The sequence below is a fragment of the Pongo abelii genome, chromosome 8 (genome assembly GCF_028885655.2).
Source record: "Pongo abelii isolate AG06213 chromosome 8, NHGRI_mPonAbe1-v2.0_pri, whole genome shotgun sequence".
Taxonomy (NCBI): domain Eukaryota; kingdom Metazoa; phylum Chordata; class Mammalia; order Primates; family Hominidae; genus Pongo; species Pongo abelii.
In genome coordinates, this window is record NC_071993.2 from 102,794,649 (window position 1) to 102,817,404 (window position 22,756).

The 22,756-nt window shown below is 41.0% G+C and overlaps 1 protein-coding gene and 1 long non-coding RNA gene across 6 annotated transcripts in view; one reads left to right on the forward strand and one right to left on the reverse strand.

The window, feature by feature from the left end:
* The window catches only part of ENTPD1 (ectonucleoside triphosphate diphosphohydrolase 1), a 194,567-nt gene that overhangs the window by 159,510 nt on the left and 12,301 nt on the right, over positions 1–22,756 (forward strand). For all 5 annotated transcript variants that reach the window (XM_054522681.2, XM_063727675.1, XM_009245652.4 and 2 more), the window contains 3 exons: positions 1,205–1,465; positions 18,242–18,355; positions 22,490–22,627. In XM_054522681.2, the coding sequence (XP_054378656.1) occupies positions 1,205–1,465; positions 18,242–18,355; positions 22,490–22,627 (513 nt within the window). The remainder of the gene's footprint in view (positions 1–1,204; positions 1,466–18,241; positions 18,356–22,489; positions 22,628–22,756) is intronic.
* Positions 1,037–4,921, reverse strand: LOC134762070 (uncharacterized). Its single transcript, XR_010141601.1, has 3 exons — positions 3,395–4,921; positions 2,693–2,775; positions 1,037–2,539 (listed from the first exon to the last, which is right to left on the reverse strand). It is a non-coding gene; the product is annotated as an uncharacterized LOC134762070 (long non-coding RNA).

Here is a 22,756-nt window from a genome sequence, read left to right on the forward strand (position 1 = left end):
CCTGTAATCCCAGCTACTTGGGAGGCTGAGAAAGGAGAATCACTTGAACTGGGAGGTGGAGGTTGCAGTGAGCCGAGATTGTGCCACTGCACTCCAGCCTGGGCCACAGAGCGAGACTCTGTCTCAAAAAAAAAAAAAAAAAAAAAGAAAGAAAAGAAAAAGAAAACAAAAGTTAAACATACTCAACATCATGTGAGTACCAGGCACACCCTGACAAGTAAACACAAAGCCAGGATGTCACATCCAGCTGTTCCCTGTCTCCACTGAAAGGATAACCAGTTCTCTGCTCTCCTCCAAAGCATTCTCTCTGGTTTTCAAAACCACTACCAATAAGATGGTCCTGGGAGTAGGAGGCGCTGAGAGACATCCACTGAGCCTCAAAGCTCCACTAAGATTCTTATCCACAGCAGCCTCCTTTCTTCCCTAGTAGGTTGTGGGTTACAAATTATTTTTATTGGGCCAGGTGCAGTGGCTCACGCCTGTAATCCCAGCACTTTGGGAGGCTGAGGCGGGTGGATCACTTGAGGTCCGGAGTTCGAGATCAGCCTGACCAACATGGTGACACCCCGTCTCTACTAAAAATATAAAAAATTAGCTGGGTGTGGTGGCACACACCTGTAATCCCAGCTACTAAGAAGTCTGAGGCAGGAGAATCGCTTGAACCTGGGAGACTGAGGTTGCAGTGAGCTGAGATTGCGCCATTGCACTCCAGCCTGGGCGACAGAGCAAGACTCCATCTCAAAAAAAAAAAAAAAAATTATTTTTCTTGGATAGGAGAATGCTTGAAGAAGAAAAAAATTTTTTTTTAATAATTTTTAAATTATGTAGGCTCCTGGAGAACTACCGCCAGGCCCGAATTTTTGACAACCTTGAGAGTTTCCTTGTGAATTTGCTCCTGACCTAGATGATTAGGACTAAGCACTCAGGGACATTTCAAACTAATGGCATTTCTGGGCCCAATTTTAACTACATCAGCATTCTTTGACTAGCCAAATACATTTATATCTGATATCACTTCTGGTGCCTGTTACACAAATCAATTTTTCATATTTATTCCTAAGGGTAAAAAGACAGGGCAGGACATATTGATGCCAATACCAAGTGGTGGGATGTTGTACAGTGCCTACATATTGATTAAGTCAGACTGTGTCTTTTGTATCCAAAGCGTTCACACATGATGCTTTCAAGTGATTTTTCCATTCAGGTTGCAAGTAACGAAATTCTCAGGGACCCATGCTTTCATCCTGGATATAAGAAGGTAGTGAACGTAAGTGACCTTTACAAGACCCCCTGCACCAAGAGATTTGAGATGACTCTTCCATTCCAGCAGTTTGAAATCCAGGGTATTGGAAACTATCAACAATGCCATCAAAGCATCCTGGAGCTCTTCAACACCAGTTACTGCCCTTACTCCCAGTGTGCCTTCAATGGGATTTTCTTGCCACCACCCCAAGGGGATTTTGGGGTAAGTTTGTGAAATGATGAGGTATAGGATGTCTTGTTTACAAGTTATAGAATATGTGCCTACAAAAGATTTAAATAATAGGATGTATTTTTCTCTTAATGTCTTGAGGTAGATGATTAGGGGTTGGTTCTTTAGCTCAACTATGTCAGAACTTGGGATCAGTTTTTTCCACTATCTTTGTGATCTTTTTGTGCTAAGGTATGTTACTGCTCCAAGCACCATATCACTAGGTCGCTGCCTCCTTTTTGGCTCTAGGCAGCACCTTAAGCCCAGGTTCATCTCCATTCTAGTCAACAATAGGAGTACTGCCTTTCCGGAATAGGGGAGGTCCCAAAGAGGTTAGCCCCAGCAGTGTGGGAAAACTGATTAGGGGGTTATGCCCAGGGGACCTTGTGGGACAGACCTCCTACAGCCACAGAACAGCCACTCTGATTTGGCATCTCCTTTGGCCAAGTGACAGAGCAGAGTTCCCAGGGCTGGGGATGCTAAATCTGCCTCTTCCTTGTCTCTGCCTGTCCCCAGGGACATCTCCCTTCAGGATGTCATGATGCTTACTGTGGGTTAAGACAAGGACAGGTTTCCTGCTAGGGAACCCAGGATGGTGGGGAAGCTGATTGTCTACCTTGATCTCACTTTTTCCAGTGTAGAAATTGTGAGTTTGGGGGAAATTTTCCACAAGCTTGGTGTCAGGCAGAATCGGGGGAGAGGTGACATGGATGTGGAAGTTTGATTATCTTCCCGTCTGCTTGGAGTTTTTCACTTCTTTGTGGCCCCAGGAACTGTCTCATCTTCATATTTGATTTCTGGGATATTGCTGGTGATAATCTCAGTGCTGTACATTTGTTTCTGGTTGTCTGTGGTTGGGGAAAATGAAGCCAGCTTTCTTCCATGCTGCCATTTTGGAATCAGACATCCAAGCATCATATTTTCTTTCACATGCAAAGCCAAAGCAGGAAAGACGTTTAAGGTTTTCCTTGCACGCATCTCTTGCACACACATTTTGCAGAAGTGCCGACTGACATCTTTTCAGATCCTGCTGGCCAGAACTTGGTGAAATATATACTCTAAACCAATCTGTGATAAAGAGAAATGGATTAATATGGTTAGTTTAGACTAATTATTGTTTATCACCTGAGGAGTCATTTTTGAGCACATTGCTTTCCTCTACTTGGGTAAAATCAGGACTTCATAAGCGAGGAAGAAGGGGGCTAGCTATGGGGTATGTACCTGTTACAGTCTGCCATAGGTGGCTTATCAAATGTCAGAAGGAGGAGGAGCAGCAGTTAGATGACACGGCTGAGGGTTTTCCTCTATAAAGACATTTAGGAAGTAGAAACTCAGGAAATCCCAAAGAAACATTGAAGATAACATCATTGTCATTATGTTTTGAAGAGTTGGGGGATTATTTGAATCCTAGCTCCAAATTCCTTATTTTCTTAATAACTCCAGAGTAAGATAAAATATTTGAGCAGAGGCAGAAGAGATGGCTCTTAATTGACTCAGTCTTCAAATTTCATATTTTGGTCCCAGAGGCTGAGCATTATTATAATCATAGTTTAGTAGCATATTGAAAAATTAGCTACCATCTGTCAAATGCCAATTATTGACTAAGCACTATATGTATATTATCTCATTTATTCATTCAAGATATTCAAAGAAACAAGGCTTTTGCCTGCCTTCATGCTTTCTCCCTTTTCAGAAAACAGATCAGCACGTGAGAAGGGAGGTTCAGCTCCTCCCCTCCAGGACCCCAGCAAGAGAGTTTCTCCTAAGGTCACCTGGCCTGGCCCAAGACAAAGCTCTAGAAGAGAACATAGGCACTGTTGTAATCAGATCTGATTCTACTTCTGGCTTCTTATGAACTGTATGAGCTCTTCACTTTCTTGGTCTCTGAGAAAACAATAGGTAATGCCATAGATCCAGACTTACCTTAACCATGGTCCAAACCACAGTCTCCCCTCCCCTCAAGGTTCCTGAGGGAAATACATGACAAGACAATGACTGGCAGAGTAATATTTGGTTATTAGTTGGCTGCAAACCCAAATTCAAAAGAAACTGAACCTCACTTGAATGCCCTGTGGCTGAGCTGGCACTGGTTCTTCACCTTGGACCTTTTTTGGGCCAGGGCCCTTGCCTTAGATTGAACTCCTTGAAGAGGAAGGAGGGTGCCACCTTGGCCAAGGGCCTTTTTCATTCCAGTCACTGCGAGGATGTAAATCTAAAGTCAATCAACATACCCTTGTGTCTTGAGTTTGTAACTTCTCAGAAAGTTTCACTTCCTGGGAAACATGGCCAATTCCTGCCTTCAAGCTTGAGCAAAACTTTCCTCCTTAGGGGACTGGAATTTCTTGCCTTTGAATGTGATTCATCCAACCAAAGCAGGGAGAGATAGGAGCTGGAAAAGGGTGGAGGAGTCTTGAACTCCCCCTGGAAGCTTTTCTGTTTGATCCCTTAGTTCCTCATTGAGATTGTTCTCCCAGCCTTCTGAACCTCAGTTTGGCAGTTCCTGAGACTATCGCATTGCCTGCCTCTATGCAGGATCTTTCTCCTCTAGATACAGCCCTCAGGGTCAGGACTGTCCTGTCCCGATTTCTGCACTGGCAGTTTCCTTCTGCTTCAGATTTTTGATGTTTTTTGTTTTGTTTTGTTTTATGCCCTCTGTAATGTATCCCTAAAACCTAAGGTTTTTTTGGTCTGTTTCCTCATCTGTACAATGGGGACAGTAATATCTACCTCACTGATAGTTGTGAGCCAGGCAAGCAGTGATGGTCTGGGAAATGTCTAACAACCACCTCTCGGGGTATGGGGAGCTGATTTGCAGCACTTACCAGTTTCCATGGTGTAAGTAGTTCTACAACAGCCTATTTCAAGCTATCAACATGTCAACTGGCTCACAAAAATCTGGAAATTTTAAGAATCAGCTCTTGTGACTACATAAGAAAGAGTCAGCTCCAGCACACCACTGTAAATAACAAAAAGCGGGCATACCCCAGCCACCACCCTTAAAAAGGTTAGGTCTTTATCCTAGCAGTCTTCATTCTATGCTGTCCTTCCTGCAGGGAGTTCCTGTTATCGAGTCCTGCCTCTTGAAGCATTAACTATGTGCAACACAGAAATCCAGTTTCATTCCCATTCTTTCCAGAACTAGTTAGCCTGGATGTTCTCAAGCCACAGAGAATTTGTTGGGGAGAGAATTTTTGCCACAGTTGCATTCAGCACAGATGATCTGCTTCTTAGTCGGTAAATATGGTATTAAAAATTGTCATTGCTTTAGTCAGTCTGGCTACACTGTAGCCTTGGTTGCTAAACAGAATCCAATGTTGTGGGCAAATTAGAAACACTAACAAGAAAGAGGGAACATCTGTAGGGAATTACTTATGAGGTAATTTAGAAATTATTTTTAAAGACCACATTGTGCTGTTTATATAAATAAGAGAAGAAACAAGTTCAATAGGAAACTGGAATTAAAGAACATTAAAAACATATTTGTTTACATATGTATACATAAATGTGAGTGTATATTTATATTTATATTTATTTATATTTATATTTATATTTATGTTGGTGCAAAAGTAATTGTGGTTTCAGACCATGAATTTTATTTTATTTCTTTATTTTTTTTGAAAAGTACTAAATATATAAATATTCACAAGTTCAACAAAGCAGAGAAAATAACACCAATAAAATTCCCAAAAACTTAACAATACATTAATCTAGGTTGGATGATCATTTATCTTTTATTATACTTTAAGTTCTAGGGTACATGTGCACAACACGCAGGTTTGTTAAATATGTATACATGTGCCATGTTGGTGTGCTGCACCCATTAACTCGTCATTTACATTAGGTATATCTCCTAATGCTATCCCTCCCCCCTCCCCCCACCATGCATGACAGGCCCTGGTGTGTGATGTTCCCCTTCCTGTGTCCAAGTGTTCTCATTGTTCAATTCCCACCTATGAGTGAGAACATGCGGTGTTTGGTTTTTTGTCCTTGTGATAGTTTCCTGAGAGTGATGGTTTCCAGCTTCATCCATGTCCTTGCAAAGGACATGAACACATCCTTTTTTATGGCTGCATAGTATTCCGTGGTGTCTATGTGCCACATTTTCTTAATCCAGTCTATCACTGATGGACATTTGGGTTGGTTCCAAGTCTTTGCTATTGTGAATAGTGCCGCAATAAACATACGTGTGCATGTGTCTTTATAGCAGCATGCTTTATAATCCTTTGGGTAGATACCCAGTAATGGGATGGCTGGAACAAATGGTATTTCTGTTCCAGATCCTTGAGGAATCGCCACACTGTCTTCCACAATGGTTGAACTAGTTTACAGTCCCACCAACAGTGTAAAAGTATTCCTATTTCTCCACATCCTCTCCAGCACCTGTTGTTTCCTGACTTTTTAATGATTGCCATTCTAACTGGTGTGAGATGGTATCTCATTGTGGTTTTGATTTGAATTTCTCTGATGGCCAGTGATGATGAGCATTTTTTCATGTGTCTGTTGGCTGCAAAAATGTCTTCTTTTGAGAAGTGTCTGTTCATGTCCTTTGCCCACTTTTTGATGGGGTTGTTTGTTTTTTTCTTGTAAATTTGTTTGAGTTCATTGTAGATTCTGGATATTAGCCCTTTGTCAGATGAGTAGGTTGCAAAAATTTTCTCCCATTCTGTAGGTTGCCTGTTCACTCTGATGGTAGTTTCTTTTGCTGTGCAGAAGCTCTTTAGTTTAATTAGATCCCATTTGTCAATTTTGGTTTTTGTTGCCATTGCTTTTGGTGTATTAGACATGAAGTCCTTGCCCATGTCTATTGCCTGAATGGTATTGCCTAGGTTTTCTTCTAGGGTTTTTATGGTTTTAGGTCTAACATTTAAGTCTTTAATCCATCTTGAATTAATTTTTGTGTAAGGTGTAAGGAAGGGAACCAGTTTCAGCTTTCTACATATGGCTAGCCAGTTTTCCAGCACCATTTATTAAACAGGGAATCCTTTCCCCATTTCTTGTTTTTGTCAGATTTGTCAAAGATCAGATGGTTGTAGATGTGTGGTATTATTTCTGAGGGCTCTGTTCTGTTCCATTGGTCTATATCTCTGTTTTGGTACCAGTACCATGCTGTTTTGCTTACTATAGCCTTGTAGTATAGTTTGAAGTCAGGTAGTGTGATGCTTCCAGCTTTGTTCTTTTTGCTTAGGATTGTCTTGGCAATGCAGGCCCTTTTTTGGTTCCATATGAACTTAAAAGTAGTTTTTTCCAATTCTGTGAAGAAAGTCATTGGTAGCTTGATGGGAATGGTATTGAATCTATAAATTACCTTGGGCAGTATGGCCATTTTCATGACATTGATTCTTCCTATCCGCGAGCACGGAATGTTCTTCCATTTGTTTGTGTCCTCTTTTATTTCATTGAGCAGTGGTTTGTAGTTCTCCTTGAAGAGGTCCTTCACATCCCTTGTAAGTTGGATTCCTAGGTATTTTATTCTTTGCAGACCATGAATTTTAAATCATTATAACTAGGCTGAAACACATCTTTATTAATCATAATGGGAACCACTACAATCAACACATTTTTGCCAATGAGAAATAAGTTTATTTATTCCTGTAGCATGAAAATCTGTGCTTTGGGATTTGATGAACTCTTGGAGAGCATTTTCTGCACATCCTGCTGGTTGCAGAAGTGTTTTCCTTGCAAAAAGTTGCCGAGATGCCTGAAGAAGTGGTAGGCGTTTGGAGAGCGGTCAGGTGAATGTGGTGGATGAAGCAAAACTTCATAGCTCAATCCGTTCAACTTTTGAAGCACTGGTTGTGTGATGCGTTGTAGGGCATTGTCATGGAGAAGAATTGGGCTCTTTCTGTTGACCAGTGCCGGCTGCAGGTGTGTTGCAGTTTTTGTTGCATCTCATCGATTTGCTGAGCATACTTCTCAGATATAATGGTTTTGCTGGGATTCAGAAAGCTGTAGTGGATCACACTGGCAGCAGACCACCAAACAGTGACCATGACCGTTTTTTGGTACAAGTTTGCCTTTGGGATGTAGTTTGCAGCATCTTCTCGGCCCAGCCACTGAGCTGGTCATCACCAGTTGTTGTATAAAATCCACTTTTCATTGTACGTCACAATCCAATTGAGAAATGGTTCATTGTTGCATGCAATAAGAGAAGATGACACTTCAAAACAACGATTTTTTTTTTTGGTCAGCTCATGAGGCACCCATTCATCAAGCTGTTTCACCTTTCCAATTTGCTTCAAATGCCGAACAACTGTAGAATGGTCGACTTTGAGTTCTTCAGAAACTTCTCGTGTAGTTGTAAGAGGATCAGCTTTGATGATTGCTCCCAGTTGGTTGTTGTCAACTTCCGATGGCCAGCCTCTATGTGCCTCATCTTCAAGGCTCTTGTCTTCTTTGCAAAACTTCTTGAACCACCACTGCACTGTACATTTGTTAGCAGTTCCTGGGCCAAATGCATTGTTGATGTTGTGAGTTGTCTGCTACTTTACAACCCATTTTGAACTCGAATTAGAAAATCGCTCAGATTTGCTTTTTGCCTAACATTATTTCCATAATCTAAAATAAACAGCAAATAATAACTCATTAGCAAAAAAGCATAAAGCAAGAGATGCCCATTAAAATGATGTATAACATAACCACTTTATTTAAGAATGTATTCCAGCATCACAGGGCAAATTCCAACAATGCAAAAACCATGGTTCCTTTTGCATGAACCTAATATGTACCCATGGGTTATAGATACCAATCAAGTAAGGATTATCAAGTAAGGGTGACTTCTAGTATGGACATTAAGGAGCAGATCACAGATTTTGACTTCAGTGGTGGAGCATCTCATTGACATCTAAAGGCAAACTCGGGAATTCGTAGAGCTGAGTCAGTATTTCCCTCAAGAGTTGGCTCTGGGTCCATTCTGGCAAAAGAACACCTGTGGGATTGATTCCCTAAAACCTTACCCTAAAAACAGGAACAGGATGATTCCTAAAGACTAGACTTTTAAAAAGAGTCATCCACCTCGGTCACAGGAAGGAACTTGGTGATGTGACCTTGAACCATCTGATCTTGAGCAATGTATTTTCCTGGGGTATTAAAAGAAGATAGTTTTTGTTCTTCAGTATAATTCTTGGGATTAAAAATGGAAGCATTCTAGACCATTCTTTTTTTAATTTTTATTTTTATTTTAAGTCCTTGGATACATGTGCAGAACGTGCAGGTTTGTTACATAGGTATACATGTGCCATGGTGGTTTGCTGCACCTATCAACCTGTCTACTAGGTTTTACACTCCGCATACATTAGGAATTTGTCCTAATGCTCTCCTTCCCCTAGTCCCCAACCCCCTGACAGGCGCCAGTGTGTGATGTTCCCCTCCCTGTGTCCATGTGTTCTCATTGTTCAACTCCTACTTATGAGTGAGAACATGCAGTGTTTGGTTTTCTGTTCTGTGTTAGTTTGCTGAGAATGATGGCTTCCAGCTTCATCCATGTCCCTGCAAAGGACATGAACTCATTCTTTTTTTATGGCTGCATAGTATTCCATGGTGTATATGTGCCACATTTTATTTATCCAGTCTATCACCGATGGGCACTTGGGTTGGTTCCAAGTCTTTGCTATTGTAAATACTGCTGCAATAAACATAGGTGTGCATGTGTCTTTTTTTTTAATTAATTAATTAATTAATTAATTATTATTATACTTCAGGTTTTAGGGTACACGTGCACAATGTGCAGGTTAGTTACATATGTATACATGTGCCATGCTGGTGCGCTGCACCCACTAACTCGTCATCTAGCATTAGGTATATCTCCCAATGCTATCCCTCCCCCCTCCCCCTACCCCACAACAGTCCCCAGAGTATGATGTTCCCCTTCCTGTGTCCATGTGTTCTCATTGTTCAATTCCCACCTATGAGTGAGAATATGCGGTGTTTGGTTTTTTGTTCTTGTGATAGTTTACTGAGAATGATGATTTCCAATTTCATCCATGTCCCTACAAAGGACATGAACTCATCATTTTTTATGGCTGCATAGTATTCCATGGTGTCTATGTACCACATTTTCTTAATCCAGTCTATCATTGATGGACATTTGGGTTGGTTCCAAGTCTTTGCTATTGTGAATAGTGCCGCAATAAACATATGTGTGCATGTGTCTTTATAGCAGCATGCTTTATAATCCTTTGGGTAGATACCCAGTAATGGGATGGCTGGGACAAATGGTATTTTTAGTTCTAGATCCCTGAGGAATCGCCACACTGACTTCCACAATGGTTGAACTAGTTTACAGTCCCATCAACAGTGTAAAAGTGTTCCTATTTCTCCACATCCTCTCCAGCACCTGTTGTTTCCTGACTTTTTAATGATCACCATTCTAACTGGTGTGAGATGGTATCTCATTGTGGTTTTGATTTGAATTTCTCTGATGGCCAGTGATGGTGAGCATTTTTTCATGTGTTTTTTGGCTGCATAAATGTCTTCTTTTGAGAAGTGTCTGTTCATGTCCTTCGCCCACTTTTTGATGGGGTTGTTTGTTTTTTTCTTGTAAATTTGTTTGAGTTCATTGTAGATTCTGGATATTAGCCCTTTGTCAGATGAGTAGGTTGCAAAAATTTTCTCCCATTCTGTAGGTTGCCTGTTCACTCTCATGGTAGTTTCTTTTGCGGTGCAGAAGCTCTTTAGTTTAATTAGATCCCATTTGTCAATTTTGGCTTTTGTTGCCATTGCTTTTGGTGTTTTAGACATGAAGTCCTTGCCCATGCCTATGTCCTGAATGGTATTGCCTAGGTTTTCTTCTAGGGTTTTTATGGTTTTAGGTCTAACATGTAAGTCTTTAATCCATCTTGAATTAATTTTTGTGTAAGGTGTAAGGAAGGGATCCAGTTTCAGCTTTCTACATATGGCTAACCAGTTTTCCCAGCACCATTTATTAAACAGGGAATCCTTTCCCCATTTCTTGTTTTTCTCAGGTTTGTCAAAGATCAGATAGTTGTAGATATGCAGCATTATTTCTGAGGGCTCTGTTCTGTTCCATTGGTCTAGATCTCTGTTTTGGTACCAGTACCATGCTGTTTTGGTTACTGTAGCCTTGTAGTGTAGTTTGAAGTCAGGTAGTGTGATGCCTTCAGCTTTGTTCTTTTTGCTTAGGATTGACTTGGCAATGTGGGCTCTTTTTTGGTTCCATATGAACTTAAAAGTAGTTTTTTCCAATTCTGTGAAGAAAGTCATTGGTAGCTTGATGGGGATGGCATTGAATCTATAAATTACCTTGGGCAGTATGGCCATTTTTCACGACATTGATTCTTCCTACCCATGAGCATGGAATGTTCTTCCATTTGTTTGTATCCTCTTTTATTTCATTGAGCAGTGGTTTGTAGTTCTCCTTGAAGAGGTCCTTCACGTCCCTTGTAAGTTGGATTCCTAGGTATTTTATTCTCTTTGAAGCAATTGTGAATGGGAGTTCACTCATGATTTGGCTCTCTATTTGTCTGTTATTGTATAAGAATGCTTGTGGTTTTTGCACATTGATTTTGTATTCTGAGACTTTGCTGAAGTTGCTTATCAGCTTAAGGAGGTTTTGGGCTGAGATGATGGGGTTTTCTAGATATACAATCATGTCATCTGCAAACAGGGACAATTTGACTTCCTCTTTTCCTAATTGAATGCCCTTTATTTCCTTCTCCTGCCTGATTTCCCTGGCCAGAACTTCCAACACTATGTTGAATAGGAGTGGTGAGGGAGGGCATCCCTGTCTCGTGCCAGTTTTCAAAGGGAATGCTTCCAGTTTTTGTCCATTCAGCATGATATTGGCTGTGGGTTTGTCATAGAGAGCTCTTATTATTTTGAGATACATCCCATCAATACCTAATTTATTGAGAGTTTTTAGCATGAAGCATTGTTGAATTTTGTCAAAGGCCTTTTCTGCATCTATTGAGATAAGCATGTGGTTTTTGTCTTTGGTTCTGTTTATATGCTGGATTACATTTATTGATTTTCGTATGTTGAACCAGCCTTGAATCCCAGGGATGAAGCCCACTTGATCATGGTGGATAAGCTTTTTGATGTGCTGCTGGATTCAATTTGCCAGTATTTTATTGAGGATTTTTGCATCAATGTTCATCAAGGATATTGGTCTAAAATTCTCTTTTTTGGTTGTGTCTCTGCCAGGCTTTGGTATCAGGATGATGCTGGCCTCATAAAATGAGTTAGGGTGGATTCCCTCTTTTTCTATGGATGGGAATAGTTTCAGAAGGAATGGTACCAGCTCCTCCTTGTATCTGGTAGAATTCGGCTGTGAATCCATCTGGTCCTGGACTTTTTTTGGTTGGTAAGCTATTAATTATTGCCTCAATTTCAGAGCCTGTTATTGGTCTATTCAGAGATTCAACTTCTTCCTGGTTTAGTCTTGGGAGGGTGTATGTGTCGAGGAATTTATCCATTTCTTCTAGATTTTCTAGTTTATTTAAGTAGAGGTGTTTATAGTATTCTCTGATGGTAGTTTGTATTTCTGTGGGATCAGTGGTGATATCCCCTTTATCGTTTTTTATTGCATCTATTTGATTCTTCTTTGTTTTCTTCTTTATTGGTCTTGCTAGCAGTCTATCAATTTTGTTGATCCTTTCAAAATACGAGCTCCTGGATTCCTTGATTTGTTGAAGGGTTTTTTGAGTCTCTATTTCCTTCAGTTCTGCTCTGATCTTAGTTATTTCTTGCCTTCTGCTAGCTTTTGAATGTGATTGCTCTTGCTTCTCTAGTTCTTTTAATTGTGATGCTAGGGTGTCAATTTTAGATCTTTCCTGCTTTCTCTTGTGGGCATTTAGTGCTATAAATTTCCCTCTACACACTGCTTTGAATGTGTCCCAGAGATTCTGGTACATTGTGTCTTTGTTCTCGTTGGTTTCAAAGAACATCTTTATTTCTGCCTTCATTTCGTTATGTACCCAGTAGTCATTCAGGAGCAGGTTGTTCAGTTTCCATGTAGTTGAGCGGTTTTGTGTGAGTTTCTTAATCCTGAGCTCTAGTTTGATTGCACTGTGGTCTGAGAGACAGTTTGTTACAATTTCTGTTCTTTTACATTTTCTGAGGAGCGCTTTACTTCCAACTATGTGGTCAATTTTGGAATAGGTGTGGTGTGGTGCTGAAAATAATGTATATTCTGTTGGTTTTGGGTGGAGAGTTCTGTAGATATCTATTAGGTCCGCTTGGTGCAGAGCTGAGTTCAATTCCTGGGTATCCTTGTTAACTTTCTGTCTCGTTGATCTGTCTAATGTTGACAGTGGGGTGTTAAAGTCTCCCATTATTAATGTGTGGGAGTCTAAGTCTCTATGTAGGTCACTCAGGACTTGCTTTATGAATCTGGGTGCTCCTGTATTGGGTGCATATATATTTAGGATAGTTAGCTCTTCTTGTTGAATTGATCCCTTTACCATTATGTAATGGCCTTCTTTGTCTCTTTTGATCTTTGTTGGTTTAAAGTCTGTTTTATCAGAGACTAGGATTGCAACCCCTGCCTTTTTTTGTTTTCCATTTGCTTGGTAGATCTTCTTCCATCCCTTTATTTTGAGCCTATGTGTGTCTCTGCATTGAGATGGGTTTCCTGAATACAGCCCACTGATGGGTCTTGACTCTTTATCCAATTTACCAGTCTGTGTCTTTTAACTGGAGCATTTAGTCCATTACATTTAAGGTTAATATTGTTATGTGTGAATTTGATCCTGTCATTATGATGTTAGCTGGTTATTTTGCTCGTTAGTTGATGCAGTTTCTTCCTAGCCTTGATGGTCTTTACAATTTGGCATGTTTTTGTAGTGGCTGGTACCGGTTGTTCCTTTCCATGTTTAGTGCTTCCTTCAGGAGCTCTTTTAGGGCAGGCCTGGTGGTGACAAAATCTCTCAGCGTTTTCTTGTCTGTAAAGTATTTTATTTCTCCTTCACTTATGAAGCTCAGTTTGGCTGGATATGAAATTCTGGGTTGAAAATTCTTTTCTTTAAGAATGTTGAATATTGGCCCCCACTCTCTTCTGGCTTGTAGAGTTTCTGCCGAGAGATCTGCTGTTAGTCTGATGGGCTTCCCTTTGTGGGTAACCCGAACTTTCTCTCTGGCTGCCCTTAATATTTTTTCCTTCATTTCAACTTTGGTGAATCTGACAATTACGTGTCTTGGAGTTGCTCTTCTCGAGGAGTATCTTTGTGGCGTTCTCTGTATTTCCTTAATTTGAATGTTGGCCTGCCTTGCTAGATTGGGGAAGTTCTCCTGGATAATATCCTGCAGAGTGTTTTCCAACTTGGTTCCATTCTCCCCGTCACTTTCAGGTACACCAATCAGACATAGATTTGGTCTCTTCACATAGTCCCATATTTCTTGGAGGCTTTGTCCGTTTCTTTTTATTCTTTTTTCTCTAAACTTCTCTTCTCGCTTCAATTCATTCATTTTGCTAGACCATTCTTAAAAGAAGACATACAAATGGCCAACAAACATGAAAAAATGCTCAACATCACTAATTATCAGGGAAATGCAAATTAAAACCACAGTGAGACACTACCTTACTCTCCTGCAAGAATGGCCATAATTTAAAAATCAAAAAATAATAGATGTTGGCATGGATGTGGTGTAAAGGGAACACTTTTGCACTGCTGGTGGGAATGTAAACCAGTACAACCACTATGGAAAACAGTATAGAGACTCCTTAAGGAACTAAAAGTAGAACTACTATTTGATCCAGCAATCCCACTACTGGATATCTACCCAGAGGAAAATAAGTCATTATATGAAAAAGACACTTGCACACACATGTTCACGGCAACACAATTCACAATTGCAAAAATATGGAACCAGTCCAAATGCCCATCAATCAACAAGTGGACAAAGAAAATGTGGTATATATATATATATATATATATATGTGTGTGTGTGTGTATCACATTTTCTTTGTATGTATATATATATGTATGTATATATACATATATATACACATAAATGTATGTATACACACTATGGAATACTACTCAGCCATAAAAAGGAATGAAATCATGGCATTTTCAGCAAAGACACATGATGTATTAAGTAAAACAAAGCAGTATTATAAAAAATTTTGTCTAGTATCATATTTAAGTTATATATATACACATACATATATATAATTATATAAATATATATTCACTATTTTCTATTACATATCTATTTGCTATAGATATTAAACAGTAAATTGTTAAAATGTGTACATCTCTAGAGGATGGTTAGATTAAGAAGAGACTTCCATTTTTAACTTATATTATTTAAATTCTATATAATAAACATGTTTCTTTTGAGTAAGTCAGCATTTTAAAGACATTTCTATTTTGAAGGAAAAGAAATGAATAGGAAAACATGTGTTGAGAAATAAATAAGAGCAAGATTCTGAGATGCCAGAGGGAGGCTTCTGAAGGTCATGGGAGATTTTTCAAGAGCCCATGGCATGTAGTGTCTTGGGGGGTTGGAGGTGGCATGGACCAGGAGGCCCTGCTAAATTGATCGCTATGTATCCTACTGAAGGCTCAATATGTTGCTAAATCTACCTCACAGAAATTTTTTGTTTCTTGATCTGTTTTTTATAATTTGTACTTACTTTATAAAGCAAATGTCACTACTTAGCAAAAGCAAGAGAATTTCTAGATGCTTACCTCATTGAGACTTTTGCTAATAGAAAAAGCTCTAGGACTAATTTCAGAAAGTCTTTTGAAATGTAACAATTTAAGGAAATATTTATTATTGCTTTATTACATGCTCATTATTAAAAAAACTGTACAAAAAGCATAAAGTAAAAACTAAAAGGTCTCCTCTCCCTCTCGCCCCACCATCAGTTCACTAGAGGAAAAATGAGGAATAGTTGTAATAAACAGGAAGAATTTTTCCAGGCATTAGCTATGTGAATCCAAGCATATATAAATTTATCCAGATTTAACAGAGATTGTTGTGCCTTAGGAACTAGAGAGAGAGCAGTTTTCTGCCACTTATTTACGGAGCACTCACATATGCCAAGTGCCATGTTAGTGAGGGCAGATTCAACCAAGAACAAGGGAGATTCCATGCCTGCCATCACAGAGCTGGCATTCTAGAAAGCAGGCAGACATGAGACCAGAAACACAAACAAAGGCAAATCCGACTGCTGCAAATCAAAAGGAACTGCTGGGGCCGGTCGCAGTGGCTCATGCCTGTAATCCCAGCACTTTGGGAGGCCGAGGCGGGCGGATCACGAGGTTAGGAGATCGAGACCATCCTGGCTAATGCGGTGAAACCCCGTCTCTACTAAAAATACAAATTATCCGGGTGTGGTGGCAGGCGCCTGTAATCCCAGCTACTCGGGAGGCTGAGGTAGGAGAATGGCGTGAACCGGGACGCGGAGCTTGCAGTGAGCCGAGATCGCGCCACTGCACTCCAGCCTGGGCGACAGAGCAAGACTCCATCTCAAAAAAAAAAAAAAAAAAAAAAGTAACTGCTGGGAAGAAAGAGACAGTCCTGTGAGAGCAGATAACAGAGGGTCCTAGAGACCCCTCTAAGGAGGGGAAGTGGAAGTCCAGGGAATTCCAGCAGAGGGAATAGCAAGTGTACAGGTTCTAGGGGAGGAAAGGCTTGGCAGGGATTGAAAGCCAGGGTGGCTGGGTATGTGGGCATGGGGGCAGGGCTAGAACATGCCTGGTTTTCAGAGACCTTGTAGGATTTGATTTTTATTCTAAGTATAATTAGGAGCCACCAAAGGTTTTAAGCAGGGGAGTGATATGATCAGATTTGTTTTTAAAAGATTCCTGTGACTGCTGTTTGTAGGATGGGTTGGACTAGAACCAGAAAGCTAATGTGGAGACTAATTAAGAGGCCATTACAGTGTCCACACGAGATGACAGTGGCTTAGGTTAAGAGGGCAGAAATAGGACCATACCACGATCTTTTTCTGCACCTGGGATACAATGATAATGGAAGTACTGGAATTCCTGATTTCAGGGCATAGGAGGCTCTCCAGTTTCTGCAGAACTCGACTTCCTAGAGGAATGAGCATACCAGTTCAGAGGCTATGTGTATTTATACCATTGCTTATAGGAGAAATTGCTGAAAATCAGGAGAATATCTACCAGTAGAGAGTTGTTGAATAAATTAAGATACATCTACACTGTAGACTCTTATGTGGCCATTAGAGTGGCCCCAGCTGACTTGGAGGGATTTCTATAAAGGATTGTTAAGAAAAGCAAGATGAAGAATCTGTTTAAAATTTCATTTCTAAAACAAACCCTTTATATGTGTGTGTTTGTATATGATTATAGGAGCATGGGAAAAATGGAAGGCTTCATATTAAGTTGTTAGTATGAACTCCTGTTGGGACTGAAAGTGGAAGAAAAAAAATCAAGCCGAAAAAAAATCAAGCCAAAAAAAAGAAAATTTATTAAAAAGGACTAATAGCTCACACTTATGTTATTAGATATATATGTATAAGAATATTGAAAAATGCAACTTTTAAGAAGCTGGCATTGGGTTTATGTCAATTGGAACTGAGGCATACGGCCTGTTTGCAGCAGGAAATTGCCTGGTGGAGGATATTTTTCCTCATCTCTGAGTCACAGTGAGCCCCCAGTGGGATCTCTGCCTACCTCCTGTTTCTTTGCCTACCAAAACTCTGTTTCTTTGCCTACGTGATTACACTTTGGGAATCACATTTTCTTTCTACTTTCACTTCTAGTTAAGTAATTTTACAGAAGGCAAATTATAATCCCCAATCTAACCGTGTTTGCCACAGGGAAAACTTTATGCCCCCCCCAAATAATCTCAGTAAACTATGACTCAGCACAGTGTCTAGCAAACAGAGCTCAGTGTGTTTGCTGAATGAACAAATGATGTGCTCCTTTAATATCCAACATGATTTCCCCCTAAAAACTGGCACCTTTTTGGGTAGGAAGGAGGAAAAGCACTAGAGTTGGGTTTTGAATTGCCTCATCTAGAAAGCTCTGCTCAATTATTTTTTTCCCTTTTAAATTATGCTCTATTAAAAGAGTAAAAAAGGCAGTTACAGGGTGGTATGAAGTATAATAAACATTATATATGTATCATAGAATGAGAAAAATGCTAGAAGCCTATATACTATATTTAATAGCAGTTGTCACTAAGTAGTAGAATTTAGAGGTCATTTTAATAGAATTTTTTTTGTTTTACTGATTTGAACTTTTAACTTTTTTATAGTTCTTATGTTTGATGATGATAATGATTTTTAAAAAATTTCAGTTGTGTCTAAAATAGTACCTAGACCATAGTAGACCTGTAATAAATATTTGTTGAATAAAGATGGATTTTTTAAAGGAAAGCAGTACATATTCATTATAGAAAATAGGCAAAAAATAAGCACAAGGGGAAAAAACCAATTTTGCTACTCAGAGATAACTCAATATAGTATTGTATAGAATTTTCCAGTTTTTTATATTTATTAAACATTCATATGTAGTACATAGTATTTTTAAATGGGATTTTTGCAACCCCTTTCTCTCTCTTTTCTTATTCTCTTTCCCCATTTTTCTCTCTCCCTGACTCTTCTATTACAATTATGGAGAAAAGTAACTGCCAGGTGGCTTAGAAATGTGTGTCAGCAGCAAAGTGGCTCCTCTTTCAGGAAGGAAACAGCTCTTGGGCCTGCAATATCACTTTGTGTGTTAATTTACTCAGCAGAACTTTCCAGGCACCTGCACAAGGGATGCGGGCTTTAGGAGAGCAAGTTGGCATCCCTCTGTGTGGAACACAGCCTAAAACTGCAATTTTCTCTTGTAGGCATTTTCAGCTTTTTACTTTGTGATGAAGTTTTTAAACTTGACATCAGAGAAAGTCTCTCAGGAAAAGGTGACTGAGATGATGAAAAAGTTCTGCTCTCAGCCTTGGGAGGAGGTAAGTGACTAGGCACAGCAGCTCTAACAGCATGAGTGCCCTGTGCTCTCGCTGATGCAGAGGATGTGAGTCTGCTCTGAAACTCCTGCTGGTTTGTCCAAGATCCAGCAAATGTGTGAGAGAAGACCAGATGGTGGACTCAGGAATGAATTTATCAGCATTCCTTGATAACTTGACATCCAGTGGCTTAAATAAGATCTTATATTTTTCTCACCTAATACAAAGTCTGGCAGTAGGCAGCTGCTGGCATGGGGTCAGCAGCTCTGCTCTATCTCAGCCATTGCTTCTTCAGCTCTGCTGTTGTGCCTGTTTCTTCATGGACACAAGATGGTGGCTGTGGCTTCAGGCATCACAGCCATGTTCAGAAATGTCAGAAAAGGGGTAGAACCAGATACATCTGTTCCTTTTTACAAGAAAGCAAAAGCTATCCCAGACTCAGCAGTCTTCCCCTTATATCTCAATGGCCAGGATTGACTGGGAAAACCAGGTGCAGAATTTTGTGACCGGCTTAGAGCTTAGACCTATCATGAGCTACTGCCTCGAGCTGGGCACATTGTGGCCCACTCTCCTCCTCAGTCCCCAAATCAGAGTTCTGTTAGCAAGAAACAGGCAATCTGCAGAGTCTGCCACAGATACGATTGCGGTAAAATCCTCTCCATTTCCCAGGTCCAAGATATCTCCTACTTATTCATAAACTTGAAGCACAATTTTTTTCTTATCAGAGGCACTGAGCCATTCAACATCCAGTGCCACAAGATGAAAATCCAGGGATGAGAGGTATGGAATCCACTCTGATTATAAAAGACATAGCTCAAAACAGCAGCTGTACTTAAGTTGACAGTTGCAAAAGTGAATGGTGTTTTCATTCTTAAGAAATACTATTAATTAAAAATAGATGCTTATCCCTGACTGCGCTGACAAGGGGGAAGAAAGGCTGAGCAAGAGCCTGGAAGCTTGCCATTCTCTCCAGGTATTTTGTCTAGAACATGAAAGAAATGTGGTCAGGGCCTTCATCAAGAGTTGTTCAAATGTGTCTCAGCACTTTACAAAATGCTTAGCGGTGGTTTTTTGCATCTGGCGGTGATCTGTGGAGGAAGATAAGCATGTTAGAGTGGAGGCAATTTGAGACCAGGCCTACATGTGGCTGCTGAGGAAGCAGATTTAGGCTGCTCTTTGAAAAAAAATTACTTCTGGTTTAGATTAAAAGTTCTCATCCTGGCTAACATGGTGAAACCCCATCTCTACTAAAAATACAAAAAAAATTAGCCAGGCGTGGTGGCAGGCACCTGTAGTCCCAGCTACTCAGGAGGCTGAGGCAGGAGAATGGCGTGAACCTGGGAGGCGGAGCTTGCAGTGAGCCGAGATTGTGCCACTGCACTCCAGCCTGGGTGACAGAGTGAGACTCCATCTCAAAAATTAAAAAAAAAAAAAAAAGTCTGTCAGGTTTCCTCTCTTATCCACATCTCATTTTTTACTTCATAAGATTATGTTAGGCTGGGAATGCTTATATTTAGACCTGTAGTTCTGCTCAGGTAAGTCATGTGGGGAATTGTTCAGAGGCCCTGGAAGTAAGCTAAGAAGGGCCTGCATTTGGGAGAATTCCTGAAGCATTTGGGGAAGGGGTTGCAGGGTTAGACCCCTGTCTTCACCCAGAGCCTACAGCATTGAGGTGGATGTTATGACCCAGGGTTCACTTTCCCAAGCTGCATCGTCCACCCAGGTAGAAAGCATAGTTTTGTCAAGTACATTGTTAGAAGGTGACTCTTTCTTCTTTCCCTCCTAACTTCATCATGGACTGCTACTCCAGTATGGCTTGTGTTTGGGAATGTTCCTCCTAAACACCTTTGGTAGAGAGATAATTAACAATGTTTAAGCATGTACTATGTGTTGACAGTGGTGGACATTTGCTTTCTGTGCTTTATGCATATCCTATCATGCTGCCTTCCCCTGCTTTGGCAAGGGAAATAAAATGCAAACCACGCCTGCTGACACTCAGTCAGGTGCCTGAAGCCACTGGGTCTCTGAAGTGGACAGACCAGGAGAGTGAGTGGAAGGGAGACTCCATGGTTGTCTTCTGGCAGCTTCATTAGAGGGCTAGTAGAATCTTTCAGCAGCCGGAACACAGCCAATCTTCTACTCTGAAAATCTGGTCATCCAAGATCTGGTCAGCCCAAGTGAACAATGTGATCAGATTCTATGTGTACTGATGACCAGTTATATTTCAGTGTACTCTGGATCCTCACATTCAGCCGCATGAATATTTAGCCTTTCTAGGGAAAGGCATCCCATTCTTGAAGATCCGTCAATGCCCCTTTATGTGGAGGGCAGAAAGAGGATATCCATGAAGGGAAGAGAACCTCGTCATGTTCCACTGCCCTGGGAATAGAAAGGAGAGAAGAGAGAGGGGAAGGTGGGAGAGAGAGGAGAGAAGAGAGTAGACTTCCCCTCCCAATTTGGAGAGCACATAGTGCTCCACCCACAGGCATGAGCATGATCAATTCTGGATTGATGAAGAAGGTGGATGCCTTTTTGGCTTCTATATTTTTGGCTACTATCATAACCTTCAGGAGGCCAGACTGCACAGCCAATGTACAGATTTCCAGAAGGAGGAGGGGATTAGGAGTATTAAAGAATTCAGGGAAATTAGGCCAAAATGGCATCTCCCAGCCCCCCACATGGGATAGGCCAGGCTTCAAGGACCTACAGGGGCTCAGCACTTTCAAGTTGGACCTAAGTAGATTCTTGGGATTTTGTGTCCCATAGGCATCCTTCAATTGACAGGCCCAAGACTACTTCAATAGGGGAGGAGGTCTTTTCACAAAGGGAAAGCAGAATGCAGTGACTGAAAGGAAGGGGTAGGAACCTGGACAGGCAATGCCAACTGATGTCCACACCAAGGTCTCAAGAGGATGTCACATGCAGAGGAATCAATCAAAGGATAATTTCCAGAACTGTGCTGAAAAGACAAGCTCCAAGCTGGGTCATTCTAAGAATTTCATCAGAGCAAGACAAGGCAGTCTAGTCATGGACTTATCCTTCCAGAAACTGGGGACAGGCAAGAACCAAGTGAGAAACAGACCCCAGCCAGCGGTTAGGATTTGCATATGGGTTAGGACCCACAGAAGGGAGAGAAATTTGGGAAAAGAGGGGTGTGGTTTAGGCATCCAGGAAATACTACATATAAAACATCTGGCATAGTTCCAGATGGTACATGATGCATGCGTAACAAATGTTCTCTCTCTGCCAAGGGTGTCCAGGAGGGAATGCCTATCTGAAGGGCTGAGGAATGGGGCAGCAGACAGAAGTCCAGGCTGAACTAGAGAGGTCCTGGCCTGTTGTCCTCAAATTGAGGGCAGGAGAGTTGCAGAGCAGGCTGTGGGTATCTGGGTGTATATTCACAACAGCTAGGCTAGGTAAGGGCAAGGGATGGCAAGCAGCTCTTAATATTTTTAGTAGGGAGTAGGATGAGTAAACATAGGAAGGACTCAAGGGAACAACCACTTTGCCTGACTCAGATGCAAAAAAAGACATTAGAAGATAGAAGGTGAGATGTTGGCAGTGCTAGCAGTCCTCAGCAAAATGCTGCCTAAACCGTGTCCAGAGCTGTGTTTCTCAAACTTTACTGTGCACATGAATCACCTGGGAATCATATTGGAATGCAGATTCTGAACTGGTAGTTTTAGGATGAGGACTAACCAGCTCCCAAGTGATGCTGATGCTGCCAGTCCAGGGACTAAAGTGAGTGGTAAGGCTTTTTATGGCTGTGGGCCAAAGGCTCTGGTCAAGAGCATATAGAAAACTCAGATTAAACAAAGTCTAGGGCATGAACAGAGGTACTGAAATTTAGTGTTTCCGAACCTACTAGACCACAGGAACTACTTTTTTCCTGGAGGACCTATTATTATCTCATGGAAGCCTGTGCAGGAAAAGCTTGCTTAAGAGACCCTAAACTATAAAACCCTGCTCCCACTGAAGGAGTGCTGCACCACCCCCAAAGCCCTCTGGAAGAGGCCAACCTTCAGGTGCACTGGAGCTGGGGCTTTCCCCTCTCTTCATCAGGGCTAGTAGAGAAAAAGAGGCCCACAGAGAGGTGCCTATCGTACAAGTATGATCTCCTCCTCACTTCACTTGTAGATAAAAACATCTTACGCTGGAGTAAAGGAGAAGTACCTGAGTGAATACTGCTTTTCTGGTACCTACATTCTCTCCCTCCTTCTGCAAGGCTATCATTTCACAGCTGATTCCTGGGAGCACATCCATTTCATTGGCAAGGTAATTTGGGGGCCTGTTGGGCTGGGGGGAGGTTGGGGTTCGGTGGTAATGACTGAAGCAGTTTGGGGCTTGAAAGAGGGGGGAGTCAGCCTGGTGTAGCTTTGGCTTGATGTCCTGTTCTGCCATTCT